The sequence below is a fragment of the Budorcas taxicolor genome, chromosome 20, assembly GCF_023091745.1.
Source record: "Budorcas taxicolor isolate Tak-1 chromosome 20, Takin1.1, whole genome shotgun sequence".
In the NCBI taxonomy this organism is placed as follows: Eukaryota; Metazoa; Chordata; class Mammalia; order Artiodactyla; family Bovidae; genus Budorcas; species Budorcas taxicolor.
Genome location: NC_068929.1, coordinates 67021622 through 67041571, shown reverse-complemented (window position 1 = coordinate 67041571; position 19950 = coordinate 67021622). Strand labels below are relative to the sequence as shown.

The window sequence follows — 19950 nt, the reverse complement described above, 5'->3', positions numbered from 1 at the left end:
CAGAAAACCTTTTATAATAAAACTCGCAGGTTCATGATCAAATTAGCAGAGAAGTGGGTCTTCTCATAATGGAATTTCCAGGATAAAGGTATCTACAGAAAACATACCTTAAATTATGCATTCCAATAACTGGTGATCTATGTTAGACTTGCCTTATGAAGTTTGCAGAGCAAGTGGTTTGAATGTTTCTCTGCAGAAGTGGAGCTCTCCGATTCACAGAACAAGGAAACCTGGGATATTTGGTGGCTGTTACTAAATCTCTTTGGAGTTATGATGTCATGTCACACAGAAACAGTAATAGGCTTCAAGAGTTTTGTATCAATAGAACAGCAAGGCTGGGAATGGGAGAAGGATCATCGTTAACCTCCAGTATCTGTCATGATTTCTAAAGGAGTTACATCAAAAATGTGCACCAGACAGGATCTACACGAGAAGATGAGGCACAGAGAAACAGTTTGTCTTGTCCACAGACTGTAATAATTTACCTCCTGGGGCAACTTTCAATCAAAACTGATCTCGTGAAATATGAAAGAGAAAGAATGAAAGAGTTACATGGTCAGAAACGAAGGCAGGAGAGAGAAAGCAGGGAAGAAAACTGAAATTGGGTCTCCCATAAAGACAGAAGTGGATTGCATCAATTTGGACTAAATTGTGATATTTACTAATTAGCATATAATTCAGATTATTTTGTGCTTGGGGAACTAGGCCTAAAGTACAAAAATTATTCACAAAACATGTTTAAAAACAAAACACATTAAAAAGCAAGCAGTAATGTTCCGATAATTAGTAAAGTTGTTGTTATACCATTTTAAGTGGTTTGGCATACATTAAATTGTATTCAACAGTAGACTTTTCATTTTAATTGGGCCTGACATAAAATAGCACTAAAACACTAATTTTGTTCATTGCGTTCAGGACATTTGAGGAATGTCAGGGGAGCAGGCTAGTACTTAAAATTTGGCTACAACATCAGGTGCAAAGTGGAAAAGTATACCCAGGTGAATCAGTGTCCTGGGGCAGCTACAATACAATATTGAATTCTAAATGGCTTAAAGCAGCAGAAATTTCTCATCCCACTGTTCTGGAGCCCAGAAGTCTGGAATCAAGGTATTGGCAGGGCCACACTCCCTGGAGACTCAGAATAACATCCTTCCTGGTGTCTCCCCAGCCTCTGGTGCTGGCTGTCCATCACTGGTGTTCCCTGGCACAGCCCCATCACTCCAATCTCTGCTGAGTTGTCACATGTCATTCTCTTGTGTGTGTCTTTCTCCTCTTCTTATAAGAACGCCAGTCACGTTGGATTAAGAGTCTGGAATAAGACTTCCCAGGTGGCTCAGTGGTAGAATCTGCCTGCATTGCAGGAGATCCAGGTTCAGTCTCTGGGTCAGGAAGATCCCCTGGAGAAGGGAATGGCAACCCACCCCAGCATTCTTGCCTGGAGAATCCCATGGACAGAGGAGCCTGGTGGGCCACAGACTATGGGGTTGCAAAGAGTTGGACATGACTGAGCGCAGCACACAGGACATCACAATGACATCTGCAAAGACTCTTTCCAGATAAGTTCACATTCTGAGCCAGTTTTGCAAGGAACACAATTGAACCCATGACACTAGGAAACTGGCATTTTCCTACATTGTTGCTATTCACTACAGGCATCTTATCATTAAACTGAAAAGTCATTAAATTTTATCAAGCACTCAAATGATGTAATGCTCCCTTTCAGCCTAGGGGAACCCCTTACATAAATGGGAACATACAGAGCAAACCTGGATTAGATTGGGATTTCCAGCTTCCACTAAGAGGGAGAGAATTTGGAGTGACTGTAAAAAATCTTTTCAACATAGGATTTTCACAGACTGATGCTTGCCTGTGACACTTTAGTAGTCGCAAATTCCTTATAAATATTAAGGGAGATAATTGTTAGAAATGGCAGCATTAAATGTATTACTTAAATTTTGGTATTTGAAAAGATCTACCTGGGGTCTTAAGTCCTGTGTACTTTAGTCCCAGGGAATATTGAGGCCCCTCCTTTACTCAGCAGTCTTGTCTTCCTCTCTTTAGAAAGGGAGCTGAAAAACTAGATAATTAGGTTCTCGAAGAAACTATATTCAGGGAAATAAGTCAAGAGTGGGGTTGAGCTAGGTGATGATCTAACGATCTTCTGGAACATTTTTTATTTTTTTTTTCCATGAACTCATTTTGGAAGTATTGCTGATTTCTGGATTTTAAGCATTATTAATAGCAAGTGACAATTAAAAAAAAATTGCCTCTTCTGTATTAAAAATCTATTTGGGAAAGAAAAGAGGGAAACAGGATAGAATCATTGGTGATATTTTCTCCATGGTCCTTGTGGAAAAGCCATGTGGACTCATGAGTCTGGACTCCCATCTGCACTGAGGAATCTCCTTTCTCTTCCCTCTGGTTAGCTTGACCCCAGCCCCACGTGAGCATCAGAATGTCACCCACTCAGTGACTCCTTCTGTAGCTCAGTTATCCTTCTCAGTGAGATGATTCCCAGCAGGGGTTAGCAACTTTATAAAACCCGGATTCAAGGGGTCTAGTCTTTACTGAAAATAGTCAAAGTGATTCATTTCCCCAAACTGGAGTTCTGGAAAGTAGAATTCCAGCTGTTTTTTTCCTCTTGGAAGTCTTTATACACAATGGATCTCACACATGACCCTTAGAAGGCACACTGAAACTTCCCCTCCGCCCTTCCTTCTTATTGCTTTATTTTTCCCCATCTAACATTTAATGTGACTATTTGTTTTGCTGTTTGTATCTCTTTCTGAAGGATAGGCTTCTTGAGGACAGAAAGTCCCTTTCGTCTACCTAGGAAGTTTGACACCAAAGCTTCAGCTTCTTCCCATCTCAGAAAATGCTGTCAAAAGACTGTCAGCTTCAACTGCCCCCTCGCAAGAAAATTAAGACGCTCTTTGATATGACCCCTTAGCTCACCCAGACATACCTTCAGAACATAACATACACTGAATCTATTTACTTCTGTTCTCTCCATGAGAACACCCAACAGCAAAGTTTCTCAAACTTTTTAAAAATGATCACTCTGGCAAGGAGACTATCTTATTTCTTTTTCTGTAATTGTCCTCATGCCCATGAAATTTTAATACCAAAAATAGCGTATTTGTTTATGTAGTGCATGCATCATCAGTTCAGTTCAGTGGCTCAGTCGTGTCTGACTCTTTGTGACCCCATGGACCGCAGCATGCCAGGCCTCCCTGTCCATCACCGACTCCTGGAGCTTATTCAAACTCATGCCCATCAAGTCAGTAATTCCATCCAACCATCTTGTCCTCTGTTGTCCCTTTCTCCTCCTATCTGTTCCTTACACATCAAAATAAGTGTTTTGTCTCTTAACTGATTTTTGCTTCCTTGGGAGCTGTATAGCCTGGCTGAGAGCATGTGCTTCAGTCTACACCACCACCGCCTGTCTGCCAGCCAAGGCCACCACACCCATCTTGTTTATGACTGAAACAGCTTTGACCGCAGGCCAGTCTTCATTATACAATTTCGTTGAATGACATGTCACTACACTGCCTGTTTGTTTTTATATAACCAGCAGGTCGTGCAGCAAAATCATACTGATGTAAAAAAGAAGTTCTATCCTGTTTCTGCCCTTGCTACTACTCTCCAATCCATTCTTCGGGTACTATGGAAAATAGTCTATTTTTTTTCCAACTTAATCAATGATTTTGAAAACATCTATTGATACATATAATTTCCTCTTTTTACAAAGTTTTGTTGTATTATTATTGTTGTACTCAGATTAAAGTCTTAATCTGGTCTATTGAGCCTGTATCATCTATCCCTGCCTTTGTTTACAGTCAGGCAACTCTAGGTTGGGTGAATTCTTCCTTACTGTGATTGCCTAGAAAGCTGAACATGAAGCAAGAATTAAGAGCTGATGCATTATTAGGGGTACAACCCCAGGATGTGTGAGTGAGGGACAAGTTTGAGCAGGAAAGGTGGGGGGTGTAATGCCAAGTGAGGGGTCACTGTGGGCCACCCCTGAATGCTGAGACATCTGCTGGGTTATGTGAAGAACCCACTGGGTTCCCGAACAGCCATTGGAGGAAAGAAGGAGAAAGGAAATTTATAAGATGGTTCCTTTCCATATCGTGTCTCTTGTCCATCATTGTTCACCTTACTGGAAGTTCATCCCCCTGAATTTCCAGGTTGCATCTCCCAGATCGTTTAGCATCTGCTTGAGAATCCACATTCCCGGCAAGTGGTGTGATGTCTCATCCACGTCCAGAAGTGGCAGGAGGGCCTGGCCACTAGTTGATCAGCATCAGTGGGAAAAAACGCATCGTCTTGCCCAGGCATCTATCAGCCCAGATGGCATCTGGGATGGAGGAAATGGCTGAGGGTCCAGGGAAAGGAAGCCCAAGAAAATCTGAGGAGGGGCTTAGTTCAGTTCAGGTCAGTCGCTCAGTCGTGTCCGACCCTTTGTGACCCCATGGACTGCAGCACGCCAGGCTTCCCTGCCCATCACCAACTCGCAGAGTTTACTCAAAGTCATGTCCATCGAGTCAGTGATGCCATCCAACCATCTCATCCTCTGTCGTTCCCTTCTCCTCCCACCTTCAGTCTTTCCCAGCATCAGGGTCTTTTCCAGTGAGTCAGTTCCTCACATCAGGTGGCCAAAGTATTGGAGTTTCAGCTTCAGCATCAGTCCTTCCAATGAATATTCAGGACTGATTTCCTTTAGGATGGACTGGTTGGGTCCCCTTGCAGTCCAAAGGACTCTCAAGAGTCTTCTCCAACACCACACTTCAAAAGCATCAGTTCTTCAGTGCTCTGCTTTCTTTATAGTCCAACTCTCACATCCATACATGACCACTGGAAAAACCAAAACTTAGACTATACGAACCTTTGTTGGCAAAGTAATGTCTCTGCCTTTTAATATGCTGGCTAGGTTGGTCACAGCTTTTCTTCCAATGAGCAAGCATCTTTTAACTTCATGGCTGCAGTTACCATCTGCAGTGAGGGACCCTCACGGACCTTCTCCAAGTTTTCTGTACACAGGGTTTTCCATCAACTCTCAGAGCCCTTCATGTTCTATTGTTGTTAAATGGTGTCTGACTCTGTGATCCCAGGGACTGTAGCCCAACCAGGCTTCTCTGTCCATGGGATTTCCCAGGCAAGAGTACTGAAGTGAGTTCCTATTTCCTTCTCCAGAGGATCTGCCTGACCCAGGGACTGAACCTGTGTCTCCTGCATTAGCTGAATTTGGACTCTTTACTGCTGGGCCACCAGGGAAGCCCTCATGTTCTATAGGACACCTTAATTTTTCTTTCATCTGAAATGAAAATGCATCCTTAGCTCACGAACCATCCTTTTTCTATGACTTCTTTCCTGACATTTCTGTTTTAATTTTCTTCTTTGACTACAAAACATGGTTTTCTGTTTCAAAAGTAAGAAACTATAGATGCTATATTCCTAAATTTTCCATGTACCTTTATCTTTGAAGGAAAGATTAGCCTAGAATGAAAAATTTGAGTCACATTCAACTTTTTTCCAATTTTTACATATATTGCTTTACTTGAAATCTGGTCTCAAGTGCTCCATTATTTTGCTTTATTTTTCTTTTTTTCTTCTCAAAACTTCTACATTGTTTGTTTGGCTAAATCTAGCCAGTAATTAGTCTTGTTTTGTTCTTGTAGAAGATACTACTGGTGTTTATTCTACTGTCTGTGATTTACATTTTGAGGAAGGTCTGCCTGTTTTCTTCATTTCTAGTTGAATATAATACTCTTGATTCATATTTTCTTTTTCTCAGAATATTTCAGACTACATTTCACAGATTTATACAGTCAGAGAGTATTCTAGAATCACCTTTATTTTTCCACTTGTAGATATTTTTTTTCTCCTGAGCACCTGAATATTTCTTTATTATTGTAATTTAAAATCTTAACCTGACTACATTCAGTGTCCATTTATTCTGAGTTAATATTGCTCAAGAGTGGTGTCATTTGAAATGTACAGACTTTATTCTTCCTTTATTTCAGGGACTCATTCCTGGTATCTTTGCCTGTCCGGCCCAGACCACCAAGTCCTATCAACATGATTTCTGACTATTTCTTGGCCTGGTATATTTTAATCATTCTGTATTAGCTTGCTTCATTTTAAAACATTTTCTTTCAAGTCAAGTCACATCTGTTTTGCTAAAAGTGAAAGTCGCTCAGTCGTGTCCCCATGGGACACGATGTGACCCTATGGACTATATAGTCCATGGGATTCTCCAGGCCAGAATACTGGAGTGGGTAGCCTTTCCCTTCTCCAGGGGATCTTCCCAATCCAGGGATCGAACCTAGGTCTCCTGCATTGCAGGCAGATTCTTTACCAGCTGAGCCACAAGGGAAGCCCAAGAATACTGGAGTGGGGAGCCTATCCCTTCTCCAGCGGATCTTCCTGACATGGAGTCAAACTGGGGTCTCCTGCACTGCAGGCAGATTCTTTACCAACTGAGCTATAAGGGAAGTCCTGGTGGTTCCCCTGATTAGCAAATAACACCAACAAGTGAGATAAGCTGTGAACATGTCTGTAATGTTCACATCAAGTAACAGATTTTATATCTGCATCACAAACAATCAGAAATCTGTCTCAATGGTATAAGAGCACAAGCACAGAGATAAGCAAGGTGCATTCATTATAGAGAAGTGAGTCTAAGTCAGCAACCATCACTCCTTCCTCTGGAAGGGCACTTCTCAGATATGGACCAGAAACGCCCGGCATTGAGTTGACCTGGGAACCTAGTAAGAACACCCCCATCTCTGTACCGAACCAACATCTCATGTGTTTGGGCTCAGGAACCTGCATTTTACCTGTCCTCCAGGTGCGTCTTATCTATGCCCTCATTGAACAAACAGTATTCCAAAACAGCACCCCAGAAATAAGAAGGGCTTGAATTAAGGGAATAAACAGTCATGGAAAAAGTAAAATAAATGGTTAGCAGAGGTGACAGAGGGCTCAACATTATAGAATGTGGTACCTGAACAAGGGGCTTCCCAGGTGGCTCAGTGGTAAAGAATCCACCTGCTAACGCAGGAGACCCAAGTTCGATCCCTGAATCAGGTAGATTCCCCTAGAGACGGAAATGGCAACCCACTCCAGTATTCTTATCTGGAAAGTCCCATGGACAGAGGAGCCTGGTGGGCTACAGAGGAGCCTGGTGGGCTACAGTCCATGGGGTCACAGAGTCAGACACGCCTGAGTGCCTGAGCACATACGCACATTTGAACAGGAGTGACAGTATATGGGAGGAGCAAATCTGTAGACACTGGAATTGAAGCCCAGTGAGAAAAAGTATACATTTCTCCCTAGAGAGGACAGCAGAAGCTCTGAAACGGAATGCATTTGCAGGGTTGGAACACAGAATGAGAACAGAGATAACTAAGGGCAAGATAAATAGCTTCACACGAGGGGCAGGAAAATACACAGAGCTGGCAAAGGCATGTCACAGAGGAAGGACATAGGCCCGAAAAGACGGGGGCTCCCCAAATCAAGATGCCCAGGATCCATGGACGGTCAACATGATGCTCACTCCATCCTTGGAGAGAGGGACTCAGCAGCTGTTTGGATGTAAGACTCAGTCATTCATAAAACGCCACTCTTAAATATTCTAAAGGCAATATGGCCATGTTTCCTCCTGTTCTGAGAAGACCTGCAAAATATCCGCACCGTCACGAGCCAGAGAATGTGTCTCACCCTGGCTAGATTTTCGATAAGACCGAGATGGGAGTAGCAAAGATTCAGCCCCAGGAGGTGTACAGGAAAGGCTGTTGGTCTCAGCGCAGGGCTGGCCAGCAGGGACAATATCATTTGAGCTGCAAGAAGCACCATGAGCTGCACAATTAACAAAGGCCTACTTCACTTTGATTTTTAGATAGTACTGAGAAATAGAACTAACCGACTTTCAAATGACCACGGGCAGGCTTTCTCCAATGTGTGCTTATTCAAGTAAACCCCTGGTAAAGGAAGAAAAATTATTACTAAATCTGATTGCTAAACCCAAGACACCCAACTGACCTTACTAGCGAGTTAGGAAGTAGTCCAGCTTCACATCCACTGGTTGTGAGTGGTAATTACACCAATGCTGTATCAGCTGTGCTGTGCTTAGTCCCTCAGTCATGTCCGACCCTTGGTGACCCCATGGACTGTAGCCCACCAGGCTCCTCTGTCCATGGGGATTCTCCAGGCAAGAACACTGGAGTGGGCTGCCATGCCCTCCTCCAGGGATCTTCCCAACCCAGGGACTGAACCCAGGTCTCCCACATTGCAGGTGGATTCTTTACCTGCTGAGCCACAAGGGAAGCCCAAGAATACTGGAGTGGGTAGCCTATCCCTTCTCCAGCAGATCTCCTCAGCCCAGGAATCAAACCGGGGTCTCCTGCATTGCAGGTGAGCTACCAGCTGAGCTACCAGGGAAGCGCTCTATCAGCTGAGTCCTTCTTAATGTCTGGGTGATGTACAGCATATGGACAGTAAGGTCCTGCCCCGCGTGCTCAGTATCAGCTCTACCATCAAATGGATACAAGGTTTGCCTTGATGTCATCTATTGGCTGTGTGCATGCTAAGTCGCTTCAATCATGTCTGACTCTTAGCAACGCTATGGGCTGTAGCCTGCCAGGCTCTTCCATCCGTGGGATTCTCCAGGCAAGAATACTGGAGTGGGCTGCCATGCCCTTTACTAGAGGATCTTTCCAACTCAGGGATATAACCTTGCATTTCTTATTCGTCCGCACTGGCAGGTGAGTTCTTTACCACTAGTGCCACCTGGGAGGCCCATCCAAGCTATAAAAAAAAATGCCACATAAACATCAGCCTTATGAATTTTAAAAGTTCAATTCTGCAATCCTTGACATCCCTACTTGTTAGGAATGGTTCAGCTCTCAGCAGACTTAGTTATAACAGGTTGGCATTTTTGGATATTCCTTCTAATATTCCATTTGTACATTTTAATGCCTTGAAAATAAAGAAGAAAGCTATCTGCTGGATCATTTCAAACGACATCCTTTTAAAGCTAAATTGTATTCTGAATTAAAACTTGCAAAAGAAGATATCACCTTAAAAATGTATTCAGCCGTGCTAGAAGAGATAAATGAAAAGACCCAGAACTTGGTTGACACATGAAATTTCTAATTTAAGAGGCCCTAAAGTTAGAATCACGCAGCTAGTCTAAACAAACTTAAATACTATTCATGTATCCAGACGCTAGGAGAACTCTGCATGTCTGCCCTGAGGCCCTGCACAAGGTTGGGAGCAGGGCTCTTTCTGGGACCCCATGTATTCCTGGCCATTTCCCTGCTGGAAGGGGCCTTCATCCATGGCAAACCCCACTTCCCCTTGAGTTTCACAAACAACCTGACCAGTGTGTCATGGAAGCTACAGAAGAGTTCTATGTATGGCAACTTCACCCAGAGCCCATCCTATGATTGGCATTAGTAACATCTTGCTATACTATGAATGAATTTATCAATAAGCAGTAGATTATATCAAAAGCAAAAAAATCAGGTCTGTAGAAAAGAAAAGTTAGTCTCTGTAGGACATATTTGCTAAATGGCTTGTCATCTATCATGATCAGAATCAGAACCCCAAACCAGGATGGACCTAGAAATTATCATACTAAGCAAAGTAGGTCAGACAGAGAAAGGCAAATACCCTAAGATATCACTTATAGGTCTTCCCTAATAGCTCAGACGTTAAAGAATCTGCCTGCCATGCAGGGGACCAGGGTTTGATCCCTGGGTCATGAAGATCCCCTGGAGAAGGAAATGGCAACCTACTCCAGTATTCTTGGTTGGAGAATCCCATGGACAGAGGAACCTGATGAGCTACAGTCCATGGGGTCACAAAGAGTTAGACACGACTGAGCACCTAACACAGACACGGACAGACAGTTAGGTGGAATCTAAAACACAACACAAATGAAATGAAACAGAATTTACAAAACAGAAACGGGCTCACATAGAAAACAGACATAGTTGCAAGGAGAATGGGGGAAGGAAGGGCTAGGAGTGTGGGATTAACATATGCAAACTAGTAGATATAGGATGGATAAACAGCAAGGTCCTACTGTAGAGCACCGGGAACTACATTCAATGTCCTGTCATAACCATGATGGAAAAGAATATGAAAAAGAATGATATATAGACGTACACATAAGTGAATCACTTTGCTATACAGCTATAATTGACGCTATACTTCAATAAAATATAAAAAAAGAAATTACGCACTGCTTTTCCAGTAAGAGTTATAACTAATACAGTGAAAACAGACGATTAAATTACTTCAAAAAGGGTAATGAAGATAAGACAGCACTCTGATGCTCAGAGGGAAGAAGGCAGGCCCAAAGCATGGCACCGAGGTCGCTCACGAAATCAGAAGCCGGCAGAACACTCCGCAGAGGAGAGCGGGCTCCTACCTGTGGCCAGGTAGATGATGTGGACGAGGGCATCCCGGGCCTGCACGACATCCACGGCCACATGGGAGAAGCGGCTGCTGTCCTCCATGAAGGCGGGCACGGGGCTCACCGGCTGCACCACTTCGTGCATCAGGATGAACTTCTGCGCATCCTGCAGGTTCCTCTCCGTGAGGTTCACGTACACGCCCTGGTCCACGGTGCCGCACTGCAGGGGGAGAGAGGCTGTTACCAGGCCTGGCCACCTGCACACCCAGGGCCGCTCCAGCCACCTTGGCTGGGGGTGCGACTGGCAACCTGAACACCTGCCGGTGCCAGTGTGCCCCCTTCTGCAGTCCCTCCACAGCCCCCATTCTAAACTGGGTGTCTCTCCCAGTTTAGATCTGAGCTCATCGTATCTGGGGAGTCTTCTCAACTCTCATCCTAAATGAATGATCAGAACAAAATGAAGTGACATCGACAAAGCAGAAACAGACTCACAGACTTAGAGAAGGAACTTACGGTTACCAGGGGGTAACTATGGTTACCAGGGGGTAACTATGGTTACCAAGGGAAGGGTGGGGTGGGTAGCTTGGGAGTTTGGAATCAACGTGTACACATTGCTACATTTAGAATGGATAACCAAAAAGGACCTACTGTAGAGCAGAGGGAAATCTGCTCAGTCTTACGTAACAACCTAAACAGGAGAAGAATTTGAGAAAGAATAGACCCATATATGAGAATGCTGCCTTGGTATCTCAGTGGTCTGCCTCGGGTTCGACCCCTGGGTCAGGAAGAGCACCTACAGAAAGAAATGGCAGCCCATTCCAGTATTGTGGCCTAGGAAATCCCATGGACAGAGGAGCCCCACGGGGTCACAAAGAGTTGGATACGACTGCGTGCACACACATTGCGTTGTGTTGTATAGCTGAATCACTTTGCTGTATAACTGAAACTATCACAACACTGTAAATCAACTATACTCCAATATAAAAAAAAATAAATGATCAGAAGTTAAAAAAAAAAATGAAGTAAGAGTCACTGCTAATTTGAATGGCGTGTGCATAAAATCTCCTCATCACCTCTAGAGTCCCCTAGGGAGTTGTCTGGCTAAATGCACGCTGTTCAATCTACCAGACGCATCAGATTCCCAGGTGGAAAATTCAGCCATCAAATGCACCACACAGATTTACTAGCTTTCTTTGGGATGGCAGGTCTATAAGCAAGACATGGATTCTACAGAGATAGACTTAGGTCATTCTAATCTGTAAACTATGCAATACTGGAGAAGGCGATAGCACCCCACTCTAGTACTCTTGCCTGGAAAATCCCATGGATGGAGGAGCCTGGTGGGCTGCAGTCTGTGGGGTCGCTAAGAGTCAGACACAACTGAGCAACGTCACTTTTACTTTTCACTTTCATGCATTGGAGAAGGAAATGGCAACCCACTCCAGTGTTCTTGCCTGGAGAATCCCAGCGACGGGGAGCCTTGTGGGCTGCTGCCTATGGGGTCACACAGAGTCGGACATGACTGCAGCGCCTTAGCAGCAGCAGCAGCAGCGTGCAATACTGTTCTGCTATCTTTCACATAAGCTACACAACATTACATTAGCCTTATTATCGTGCCCTTATTATCTGGGCTTCCATGGTGGCTACGATGGTAAAGAATCCGCCTGCAGTGTGGGAGACCCAGGTTTGATCCCTGGGTCAGGAAGATCCCCTGGAGGAGGGAACGGCTACACACTGCAGTATTCCTGCCTGGAGAATTCCATGAATGAAACACTATGTTCGCCTTATTATCATGCCCTTATTATCTAAATCAGGCCAAAAGAAACAAAAACTCTGGTTAGAGTCAAGCATCAGATAAAAAAACCTGGTGCAGGGCAGCAAACTGGCCACCGCAAACATCTCTCTGGCTGTGAATGATTTCTAGAGCGGAAAACAACGGAGGCTCAAAAGACTCAAGAAGAAACTGTGACCTTCCCCTAAACGCTTACAAAATGTAGATAGATGGCCTATTCCTGGAATAGAGCTATCTCCAGAGATGTCTGCACAGAATAAGGGCAGACTATAGTGGGGAAAACCCAGCAGGCCCCAGAGACCAGAGCCACTTTCTGTCCAACAGTCTCTGCAGGCCCAGAAAACTCTCATTTCCCAAACATTTGCTGTTCTCTCTGCAGGTCAATTGCCTTCGTCCCCTTTGAAGTCTCAAACCACTACCAGCAACATGCTCTCTTATCTTTGGCTGAAGACGGTATTTAAGGTGAGGGTTTCCGCCATTAGGGGGAGTAACTCAGTTTCCCTGGGTCCCTTTCATGTGTATGTGTTATTAGACTTGTGCTGGATTTTCTCCTGTTAACCTGTCTCACGCCACTTTAGTTCTTAGACTGGTTGGAAGAAGCTAGAAGGGCAGAGGAAACTTTCTTCCTCCCTGACAATGATGAATTTTTAAGAACGGGGGCGCATAAGGAGATAAAGAATGTGAGAGAGGAAGGAGATGAAGAGAGGGAAAAGGAAGAAGCCAGAAGGAAATAGGAAGGAAAGAAGTAGACTTTTCAGGTGGAAATACCATGCAGAGGAGTCTGGGACTAAAATGGGGAAAAAAAAAAACCAAGCCTGGAAACCCTGAGAATTAAATTCAGAGCTGCGCTGTGCAAAGGCTGGCAGGTGTCATGGAGGATGGTTTTGGGCAGGGACGAGGTTAAAAGAGGGGCGGGAAAGCAAGCCAAGCTTTCCCAGGGCAGCACACAGAATCAGAAAATTATCACCACGATTTCTCATTTCTTTCATAAACTTTAAATCCTAGGTCCAATAAAGGCTGATGCCTGGCAGAACTTCATAGAGGCAGCGTTGATGGAAATGAATTTCCCTGTCCATTCCATCTGAAAAAATGACTTTTATAACATGTCGTTTCTAATACATGGTTTTATAATAGGTTAGAGGTGCAAAAGTAGATGATGGAAATGGCTTGTGAAAAATAGAGGATATTTTTGTAGCACTTGATAAAATAGCCTCCATGCCCCCAAAGGATAGGCTGATGGTATATTTAAAGAATCTTGGAGCAAAATGGATGCCAAGACCGGTCCAAAGCTTTGTTTAAATGCAGCATCTTTGCAGGGGTGCTCCCGGTAGCAGGTGGCGGAAGGGTCGGGTGAAGGTGAAGGGTCAGTTCTGTGGCCCAGGGGCCACGCGGCCTCAGGTGAGACCCTGCCTTGCAGTCGTTGTCTCTTTATCTATAAAGTCGCTCAAAAACACTTCCTCTGCTCCTTCAGAGGGCTGCTGTGAGGCCAACTGAGACCATCAGTGGAGAGCATTTGTAAATTAACTGAAAGCACTTGTACACGCCAAGGAGCCAGGCCATGCGTCTGGCACAGAGAAGCCATTCAAACAATGGTATAAATGGTCCGTGGGTCCGCCTCGCTGCAGGGCAGCAATTCTACGGTCCATTGAGCTGCAGGGGCCAGAGGGAAGGAATGAATAAGTGAAGGAAGGGAGGAATCAGTGAGTGAGTACACAGCAGTTGTACTGGGGCAGGGGGACAGAGCCTGGGGATTTTATATAATTACCGAATTTAACAATGACACGTGGAGGGCAGAGACACTGCCCGTTAACAACAGTGTCACAAAACGGTCTGAAGTCTGTCCAGGTGAGTTCTAGTTCTGAGAGTGGCCAGGTCTGGCTGTTTTCTCTTCCTGAAATCAGCAGCAATTCTTAAGTCATAGGAGGCAAGGAGCAGTCTGCCTGGGGGATGGAGTTCTCCATCCAGGTTTTGTTTTCTTCACACAGTGCTTTTAAAACTGACATTATAAAACCCGGGAGGCATAAAATGAAACTGAGGACCTCTGGCTGCTCTTGAGGAGTCTGGGGACCCGGGAGACTCCAAGACCTGGGGGTGGGGTGGGGGGTGCTGGGGCTGCAGAATGGAACCCTCCACTGCCACCTGTCTTTTTCATGACTGCTAACCTAATCCTAGGCTGCAACCTGAATTGTCACTGTGATACTGCGATTTGTAATAAGAAATACATAGTTAGTTTTCATCCCTGTTCTGTCACAGAGCTCCTAAAACCCCTGACACTTTTAAGTGAAGACAGCAATAAAGGCGTCTTTTGTTAAGTTACTGAGGTGACCTCTGGACCTCACTGAAGGGTGGGAATGCTGATTGCCAGAGCTGCCATCCCTGTGGTCAGAGGGCTGGAACCTTTTGTCCTACTAAGCTGACCTCCAGGAAGGAGAAAGCTGCTGGAGGTTGAATCCATCACCAATGGCCAGATGATTTAACCAAGCTGCTTAAGGGAAAAATACTCATAAAGCTCCAAAGGATGGAGCGTTCAGACCTTCCAGGTTGGTGACCACATGGAGATTCAGCAAGCATGCTCAGCTCAGAAAGAGCTCCACACTCTTTACCCAAACTTTTCCCTACTCTCTCTGTGCACCTCTTCCATCTGACTGTTTCTGAGCTATGTCCTTTACAACAAAGCTTATTTTCTTGGACTCCCAAATCACTGCAGACAGTGATTGCCTGAAATCAAAAGCTGTGAAATCAAAAGATGCCTGCTTCTCGGAGGGAAAGCTATGACAAATCTTGACAGTGTATTAACAAGCAGAGATATCACTTGCAGATAAAGGTCTGTCTAGTCAAGGCTATGGTTTTTCCAGTAGTCATGTATAGATGTGAGAGTTGGACCATAAAGAAGGCTGAGTGCTGAAGAATTGATGCTTTCAAACTGCGGTGTTGAAGAAGACTCTTGAGAGTCCCTTGGACTGCAAGGAGATCAAACCAGTCAATCCTAAAGGAAATCAATCCTGACTATTCATTGGAAGGACTGACACTGAAGCTCCAATGTTTTGACCCTCTGATGGGAAGAGCCAACTCATTGGAAGAGACCCTGATGCTGGGATAGATTGAAGGTAGGAGAAGAAGGGGGTGGCAGAGCATGAAATGGTTGGATGGCATCACTGGCTCAATGGACATGAATTTGAGCAAAGTCCAGGAGATGGAGAAGGACAGGTGAGCCTGGTGTGCTGCAGTGCATGGAGTCACAAAGAGTTGGACACGACTTAGTGACTGAACAACAATGACGCTCTTATTAAGTAAAATGTTTGAGTTCTGTGAGCCTCTCTAGCTGATTAATGAACCTAAGGAGGGGGTCCACCTATAGCCCACAGGTCGGAAGCATGGGTAACAACTTGGGCTGGAGATTGGCCTTGGAAGTGAGGGTCAAGGGGAGAGCCTTGCAGGCCTGAGTCTATCAACCATGAAATCTGATGCTATCTCTGGGTAAACAGTGTCAGAATTGAGTTGAATTGTTGGACATCTGGCTTGGTGTTGGAGAAAAAAAAGCTACTTTGTGGTGTAGGGGAAAAAAAGGCAGAGGTTGGAATTGATCAGCAGTATCATTAGCCAAGAACTGGTTGATACTGTACAGTGTCTTGGTTTTTTAGCCAACTTATAATGAGTATCTCACCCGAGGATTCTTTTTCAAATATTTTGAATGCTATTTAAATTTATACCATATACTTATTGGATCATAAGTAATCCACCTAGCTCTCTAACGGGCTGCAAATTCACTCACCATGCCTTACACATGGGGCTCCTGCAGTGTTGGCGTGACACCCCAGGGACTCTGAGCAAGAGGAAAACATTAAAAATAGTAGAAATACAGCCATCATCTTTCTGTGGCTTAAATCCATAGTCTTTGTCTTGCTACACCTCTGAGAGTAATAGATCAATACTTCTATTAATTCTTATAACAATAATATTTACATTCTTGTTTATTTTTTCCAAGAATGACAGACCTATCCTCGCCCTAGCCTGCCGGCCCTTGGTAGGTACATCCACGATCACCGAGGCTCACGCGGAGAGTGCTTGACTTTGATGGTACCCTTCCTCCTGTTTGGCTGCAGACGCCTATGGAGTCCTGAAGGATGCTGATGACTTGGCCAGGTCCCGTCATCTGGTCCTCCAGCAGTGGCCTGCTCATCTGCTTGACCACTTTTGGGGGTCTGTTATCCATTTCAGCTCCATCAGTTTGGTTGCTGGTAATCAAAACTGCACAGAAGTTTCTAGAGTCTGTCCCAGTGCAGCTGTACCACTGGGTCTGGATAATGTTTTCTGTAAGTGACTGAAGCTTTTCCTAGTGAGGCCCAGAGTCTACATGGCTTTGGGGACGGCTCCTCTAACAGGGATGACTTTCACGGCACCACCTGTGGTGGTTTCTAGATCACAACTGATAAAAATTAATAGTGTTATATTTTGTTACTATTTTCAATAGAGAATTTTGTATCGAATCTTGCAAAATTACACACTGTGCAGCCTAACCCATTCTTCCTCTTGAATCTGAGTCATGTATCTGATCTTCTAATTAATTAGCTATTTCTAGTACATACGTGCTTAGTTGCTCAGTGGTGTCTGACTCTCTGTGACCCTATGGACTGTAGCCAGTCCGGCTTCTCTGTCCATGGGGTTCTGCAGACAATAATACTGGAGTGGGTAGCCATGCCCTTCTCCAGGGGATCTTCCCAACCCAGGGATCAAACCCCAGTCTCCTGCAATGCAGGTGGATTCTTTACTGTCTGAGCCACCAAGGAAGCCTTCTAGTATATAAGCACTGCATAAAATTCCAAATCTCAGTAGGCAAACAATAATTTAAAATATCTAACTACATGTAACTGTCGGTTTTTGCAAACATAAGGCCCTTTATACACAGTTAGCGGATGGATCCTTAATTCACAACATATCCCACCCCCATGCCAGTGTGTGTGGTTCCTTCAAAGTCAGTCAGGTTGCCTTAAGTTAGCATGGTTATCAAACATGGTAAACCAAAAGAAAATATTCGATACTCATGTATATCAGGACTTATGCAAAGAATCACCATAATCTAAACTTCAGTTCTATGCAAATCTTAAATACTACCCAAAGAAGACAAACTCAGGGGAGCAGGCTCCCTGCCTGAAATGCACACCACATCCTGCAGGCTTCATTCATTACACCGCATGGCCCGACTTCCATCTCATAAACGTGAGTAAGCCCTTTAGTGTGACACTGGCATTATAAAACCAGATGCCTGTGGCCTCAGGAAATGAGGGGATTTGCTTTGTGCTACAAATGTATCCAGACAAAGGGGCTAAAAGTTATCCACTGCCCAGAGGTGGTAAGGCATCACAGAGTTTATTAAGTCACTGTTCACTGTGAAGACGCGTTTGCAATGGAAACACCAAGACATTAAAAGAACCCTAAAATACCATGAGCATCTTTGATAATTTTTTCAAACTTCAGGATTTTACCATGGACTTTCTGAAAGGAAATGATATATTTCGCCTTCATGGTTTTCCACAGGGCCTTCTTAAACAGCTACATCACCCCAGGATCCTGGGGTATGGGTGGGATTTAAATGCAGAGACTCAACAATGAGGCACAGGGAGGCACGTGTTCAGTTACTAATTACATAAACCACTTATGTCATCAGAAAACGTGACGACTTCATGTCTGATTCCTGCTAAACTGTTCATTTGCCTGGATTTCTTTGTCTAGTACTGAGCTTTCTTAGCAGGGAAACTTGAATAACAACGATAAACTTGATCACTCAGTTTCCTGACTTACAAGTGGGGCTAATGACACCCACTTTACAGAGCTGCTGAGATGAGAAAATATGACAAAATTGCTACAAACAAAGAATCCTTTAATAGTCCCCCTTGTTATGGGATGCTAAATCATTTTCCCAAGTAAAGCAGTGAATGGTAAAGTGGGCGTATAAGCCCATCTCCACTCTCAGCAGCATGATCTTTACAAAAAAACTTCAAAAGAATTAGAATTGAATGATTCCTGTAAAAGTACCAGTAAAATGTAAAATAACGGAACTTTTCCATATTCTCAGTTTTCTCAAAAGCCAGAGGTTTTATGTGTTGGGTTGACAAACCAACCAGAATTTGGAGGCCTGAACACACGACTTGGGTCTAACACTGACTAGTTATGAAGACTAAAGTTCCTCTGGTTGGAAGAGGTTGAGGCTCTGAATCTGAGGACTGGGCCTGAGAGCCCAGCTCAGCCACTAAGGAGCCCATATCCTTGTCCTGATGACGTGCTCTGAGGCTCAACACCATTCTGTGTCAGTGGGAGCTGTTACCAATCACAGCACAGTTGCCAGAAGGTGGCAAGATACATAGAAGCATTGAGCCCAGTGTCTGGAACTTGGCATTCCTAAAAATTACACCCACGATGATGATGGTGAAGATCCTAAGACAGTTCTTCTCAGAAGAAAGGAGCTCCAGGGAAATCTGCTGGTATGCATGAATGTCTGAGTCTCCCTAAAGTTCATATGTTGAAATCCTAACCCTCAAAGTGGCTGTATTAGGAGCTGGAGCCTCTAAGGAAGTAACTGAGGTTAAATGAGGTCATAAGGTTGGGGCCCTGATCTCACAGGGTTAGTGTCACTTCATGCTCACCTAGGAAAAGCCACATGAGGATACGGTGAGAAGCTGGCCATCTACAAACTAGGAAGGGAGCGCTCTCCAGAAACTGAATTGGCCAGAACCTTGATTGGACTTCTAGCCTCCAGAATTGTGAGAAAAGAAATTTCCAGTCTGTGGCATTTTGTTACAACAGCCGGAGCTGACTAACACACCTGCTGACCGACCAAACAGTAGAGGGCTTCGTCTCTTTCGGTTTCAGCTCCCTCTGAACATAGGTAGATGACAGCAGATGATGTCAGAGCCCCTGAAGGCTTGAACACGCTGCATTTGGTGCCTTATACACGAATGGCCTCCATCTGCTCCTGTTTTCTCCACAGCCGCCCCATCACATCCCATTCACCCCAACAGGAAATCTCACTGCATACCCAATTAGAGCTCAATTCTGTTTGTGTATCCCCACTGCTCTGTGTCCTGGACCACATTCATTACAGCGTCATTCATTAGGAGTCAGAGCTCCTGGGGACCCAGAGCCTACCATCATTAGTACTAATTGAAGCTGGATTCCCAACCTGCTGCATTGTGCTGGCCTTTTGCAGTCCAAGCTCAGGCGTCCCAGCTGACAAAAGACCCTTTGAAGGCCGGGCACCTCAGGACACAAAAGGCCGTGGTCTATTTACATGAGACAAGCTGAGTGAGGGACTGTCCCACAAGGGGCTGGGGGTGGGCAGCTCACAGCTGCACTGTGCGAGCACCAGGGGTGCAGAGGTCCCAGCCTGTCTGTCTGCACAAACTTTCTGCCTGCTATCTGGGTGGGGGCCAGAAATGACCGAAGGAGTGCCCATTTCTCCCCAGAATTACCTGGAAGTTGGGGTTGGGGTTGGGATATGGCAGCCAGGCGGACCGAGAGTTTTCCTGGTACTTGAAGGGCCCGTTAAAAGCCTGTGAGATGGCGCTGAGGTTGAAGACGCACACGGCCGAGGCAGCGATGCTGTTCCTGGGGAGGTGAGGAAGAAAGAGAAGAAGGCGGGTCAGAGAGCACCCTTGGAGATGAGCTCTGCTCCCCAGGACAGATTTTGGGTGCCCAGGAAGCACCTTCTAGGGGAACATTCAAGATCAGCAGGAAT

At 44.8% G+C, this 19950-nt stretch overlaps 1 protein-coding gene across 1 annotated transcript in view; it reads right to left on the bottom strand.

Moving 5' to 3' along the window:
• Positions 1-19950, bottom strand: part of SEMA5A (semaphorin 5A) — a 359057-nt gene that overhangs the window by 146531 nt on the left and 192576 nt on the right. Inside the window, exons 8-9 of the mRNA XM_052659173.1 lie at positions 19685-19820; positions 10442-10646 (exon numbers count right to left, since the gene is read on the bottom strand). Of these exons, the coding sequence (XP_052515133.1) occupies positions 10442-10646; positions 19685-19820 (341 nt within the window). The remainder of the gene's footprint in view (positions 1-10441; positions 10647-19684; positions 19821-19950) is intronic.